Source organism: Gavialis gangeticus, unplaced genomic scaffold, assembly GCF_001723915.1.
Source record: "Gavialis gangeticus isolate Ggan-Ray unplaced genomic scaffold, GavGan_comp1, whole genome shotgun sequence".
Lineage (NCBI taxonomy): Eukaryota > Metazoa > Chordata > Crocodylia > Gavialidae > Gavialis > Gavialis gangeticus.
In genome coordinates, this window is record NW_017728993.1 from 30,429,751 (window position 1) to 30,434,492 (window position 4,742).

Consider the following 4,742-nt stretch of genomic DNA (forward strand, 5'->3'; position numbering starts at 1 on the left):
GAGGAAAGGTTGCGGGACCTGAACCTGTTCAGCCTTCAAAAGAGAAGGCTGAGGGGGGATCTTGTGGCCTGTTATAAACTGGTTAGGGGGGATCAGCAGGCGCTGGGGGAGTCCCTGTTCCCCCGAGCGCCGCAAGGAGTGACCAGGAACAATGGTCATAAGCTGGCGGAGGGAAGGTTTAAGTTGGACATCAGGAGGCGCTACTTCACGGTCAGGGCGGCTAGAGTCTGGAACCAGCTTCCAAGTGAGGTGGTGCAGGCTCCCACCCTGGGGGTTTTTAAGAGGAGGTTGGACGACCACCTTACTGGGGTCATTTGACCCCAGTGCTCTTCCTGCCATGGCAGGGGGTCGGACTAGATGATCTGCTCAGGTCCCTTCCGACCGTAGAAACTATGAAACTAAAAAGGTGCAACTATCTGAAAATGGAATCTAAGGCTGCACAAACCCATGTCAATGGAAGTATTAAGATTCTGAGTATTATTGCTATTCTTTTCATTATAGCTTTCTAGAAAGTATGCTAGGTATTGCCATAGCAATGTATTCATTCAAAGTACATACCACTTGTCTTACAGACTGTTTGAGCCAATATGATGAGGTTCTTATTAACACCAAAAGTCTTCAGTATTATTAATCCTTAGGCATTTTCCCTCATCATTAGTCCTGGTTGTTTTATTGTTATTAATATACATTATTTAAGATAGACATGGAGTAACAAATGTGTACTAAACCTAAGGATACATAATCATGATGTGAGATAGCTGGTGCTTTAAGCTAACTGGTGTATTTGTGTTTCCTAACATTATCTAACATTGTACAGCAGTGGTGTCAAAAATGCACTGGTGACCTCAGTGGGTTTATTTTTTGAGCAAGAGAGATAGGATTTAACTTTTAAATGTATATTTGACATTTCTGGTTATGGCCAGATACATACATTATATAGTTCATATGCCGTTTTTTGTCAGTAAAGCTGTTTTCAAAGTTTCAGCTGATACCAACCTTAATAAGAGGCTTACCTTTCCAAGGAAATGTAATTTTTTACCCCCCACAAAAAATCCATTTTTGCTAACAGCTTCGGGATTTTCATCACCAAAATGAAAAATCTTTCAACTTTTAACAAGGCAAAGATAATTGTAAAAAAAATTGAATTTTTTTTAATTGGTGAAAACCCAAATTATCTTGAAGATAATTTTTATTCTAAAAAACCCCAGAAAAATAAAATCACCATTTTTCAGAAGAAAAGTATCTTTACCCTAACTGGCTCTGAATTTCATTTTACAAAATAAAGACCTCTACATGCTTGGCATTTTCTAGAGATCAAGAATCTATTTAGAGTTAATAGCTAGATAGACAGTTGAGATCAATAGCTCCTGCTACCAAATATTTAATTTCTAGAAAAACTCTGCCACTTAATTGTGCCATATAAAATTTTACCTCATGCGGAAAGCTGGAAACCGTCCTTTTACTGCTTCTGCTACTACTGCTGCTGTTGCTGCTGCGGCTGCTTGACTCAGAAGAAGATGATGCCAAGTGGCCTTCTACTTTGCTAATTTGATCCTGCAAAGCAGAAATAGGTAAAAAACTGTAGAACAGATGACTGACAGACTCTGCATCTTATCATGAGCACTCCCTCCCTTTGATTTCTTTCAATAACCAGATTCTATACACATGGAGATACATAAGCTGTAACATCATAACTAAAACTACTTGAAAAAAATCAATTTTCAAATTTATTTTTTTCTGAGAAAGGGAGGCAGTTTTAATTTAAAAGGTCATAGACCACTTTCTTACCTTTTGATCATTTCTAATCATAAATTTATTTGAGGACCACAATTATTGCTCTTTAAACACCTTCTTAAAATTCCTTATATGGCAATGCAATTTTGAATTAGATTCAGAGAACACCAAGGCGGATCATCAATTCTCACCACTGCTCTTGATTATCTAAGAATTGTTCACACAACTAGCGTGTTCCCCTCTGCCCCTTATTTTATTATCCCTGTCTTGCCCTAGACCTATTTATTGTTAACTATGCAGTTGTGGTTATACAGCCCAAGGTGGCCTGGTTGGAATCTTTAGGAGCTGCACTGTATCCAGATACTATTATAATCATAACAATGAAAATGATTATTTTTGTACTCAAATCTCTATTGCGACTTTAGTATTCTTGGACAGCAAATTACTCAGATTCTTTTACTCTGCAAGGAAACATCCAAGTAAAATGAACAAATTATTTTCAACTCCCTTTTCCCCAGTAAAGCATTTTAATTGCAATGGTCATAAAAGTGTATATTTGAATGTTGGTCCTACCCAATGGCCATGCGTAGACTTGAAGCGCAGCCGGTATACTTTTGGAAGATGTTTTACCTGCAAAATCCCAGCACAAATTATTGCCTGCAGTAATTCAACAAGACTAGTGTCATGTTCAAGCACAATGAATGTAAAGACCTTACCCATTCAACAGACCACTCTGAACTGCCAAAATGTGTGTATTTGGCATGTTTCTTGTCATCTTTGCTATGTTTGCTGAAATGGTGCGACTCCCTGGAATGGATCCTGGCTGTACGACGAGGCGTATCGGTAGCCTGGCTGCTGCTGCTGCTGCTGCTGCTGCTGCTGCTGCTGCTGCTGCTTGCTCCACTGCTGCTTCTGCGGCTGCTGCTGCTGCTGCTGTTGCTGCTGCTACCACTACTGCTGCTGCTGCTGTCGCTGCTGCTGCTGCTGCTGCTGCTACTATTGCTACCTCTGCTGCTACCTTTATGGTGGCTCCTATGGCTGCTGCTACTGCTGCTGCCGCTACTGCTGCTGCTGCCGCTACTACTGCTGCTGCTGCTGCTGCTACTGTCCTTGCTGCTCCTGCTGCTGCTGCTCCTGCTGCTGCTGCTCCTGCTCCTGCTGCTGCTGCTCTTGCTGCTGCTGCTGCTGCTCTTGCTGCTGCTGCTGCTGCTGCTGCTGCTGCTGCTGCTCCTGCTGCTGCTGCTGCTGCTGCTCTTGCTGCTGCTACTGCTGCTGCTGTTGCTACTGATGCCGCTACTGCTGCTGCTGCGGTGCTTGCTTGGGAGTGCAGACTGGGAATGTTTCTTCTCATGTCTGTGCACATCATCACTAGTAGCATGTTCAGTTGGGGATGGAGTGGAACGTTTCTTACCTGAGCGCTTTTTATCCAGAGATTCACTGCTGCTGCTGCTGATGCTTTCCCCAAATGGATAAAATTTCTTTTGTTTGCCTTTGGAACGTTGTTTGACACGTGGCACCTTCTTCTGCTGTTTCTTGCTTGATGGGCCCAATGAATAGTCAAATGAAGATTCTTCCTTCTTCAGATTTATCTGGTCACCTGTTTTTCGTGCCTGAGAATCGCTGCTGGATGGGCTACTGCTCTCTGTGCTCTTTGATCTTCTGCTGCTGCTGCTGCTGCTGCTGCTGCTGCTGCCGCACCGAGAGCTGGAGGATGATCTTCTGGATTTTTGGAGACTATGTGGTCTTCTCTAGTGGACAGCATGATGAGAGAGAGAAAAATGTAATTCTGTTCACTTACCAGAGTTTTTAAGTAATCTGTTACACAGAAAAATAAACGTCTCTGTACTCCTCCAAAGGACATGGTCTAATCCAGAAATAGAAACCAATCTAAACTATGCCTCTTACAGAAAGCCACAAAAATTAAGGCATAGACAGAAATGACAGCTTTTGCCATATCTAGTCCCTGAAAGTGCTTTACAGCCATAACTAAACCCAAGTACATGGCTGCAGAGTGCTTTAAAAGGGCCCGATCCCATGACAATTCGAACCCTCATGAAATGAGGGTTCAGACTGTCGCAGGCATCTCCCCAGATGAATGGTCAGGCTGCAGCGAAATGGCAGAATTCTAGGCTGTAACACGAGCCTCTGGTCAGGTGACCCCTGTCACGCTCACGAGGCAGGGAAGTCAACTGCATCGAATTGCCATCGAAGCAGGAAGAAAATTGCAACATAACTGGCTAAGCAGAAAACAATGAGGGGACTGCGTGAGAAAGGGGTTATGAGTGAAAACAGAATGCTGGCAGGAAAGTAACACAATTGGCCAGTAAAGATAAGTAAAAAAGAGTGAGGGTATAAAAGGGTAGAGCCATGAGGCCCTGATGCGGGAAGTTTGAACTGTAACTTCAAGCACCAAAGGGCCTGCGGACTGATCACCCGCAGCATCGCCCCCCCGAGCGCTGCCTCGGGTCGTTCTTGAGGCCTCCGCGAAGAGACTAACGTTCCCAGCCATGAAGCCGCTCCTTTTGTTTGCTGTAGTGGTAAGCGTGGATGTAAGACTGTAGTCATTTATGTTTGTATTTGTCTGTCTTTCCTGTAAAAGACATGAGCCGTTGACCAAGTCTGGGTCTAGGGTCTTGGCTAGCCGCACCAAGGTCATCCGTGATCTTGAAAGCAAGGGGCCTTGACCTGAACCCCGTGACTCAATGGACGTAATTTCCTGTTTAGCTGTTTGTAGTTATTTTGATTGATTATGTTTTGATTGTTAAATGACCTTTAAGAAATATGAGCTGTTGACCAGGTCTGAGACTAGGGCCCTGGCCAGCCGCACCAAAACCACTCGTGGTTTTGAAAGCAAGGGGCCTTGACCCGAACCTCGTGACCCAATGGACATCACTCCTCAGCTTTGGTTGTTTGATTATTGTGTGTTGTCATAGATTAGTATTATATAGGAAATCGTTTGCTTGAGTTGTCAATATTTTATAGGTTAAAGCCAAATAAATATTGCATAA

The 4,742-nt window shown here is 43.4% G+C and overlaps 1 protein-coding gene across 1 annotated transcript in view; it reads right to left on the minus strand.

Annotated features, from left to right (window-relative positions):
- LOC109305326 (vitellogenin-1-like) overlaps positions 1 to 4,742 on the minus strand; it is a 61,300-nt gene that overhangs the window by 14,733 nt on the left and 41,825 nt on the right. Inside the window, exons 23-25 of the mRNA XM_019528329.1 lie at positions 2,451 to 3,482; positions 2,308 to 2,364; positions 1,432 to 1,554 (exon numbers count right to left, since the gene is read on the minus strand). Coding sequence (XP_019383874.1) covers positions 1,432 to 1,554; positions 2,308 to 2,364; positions 2,451 to 3,482 — 1,212 coding nt within the window. The remainder of the gene's footprint in view (positions 1 to 1,431; positions 1,555 to 2,307; positions 2,365 to 2,450; positions 3,483 to 4,742) is intronic.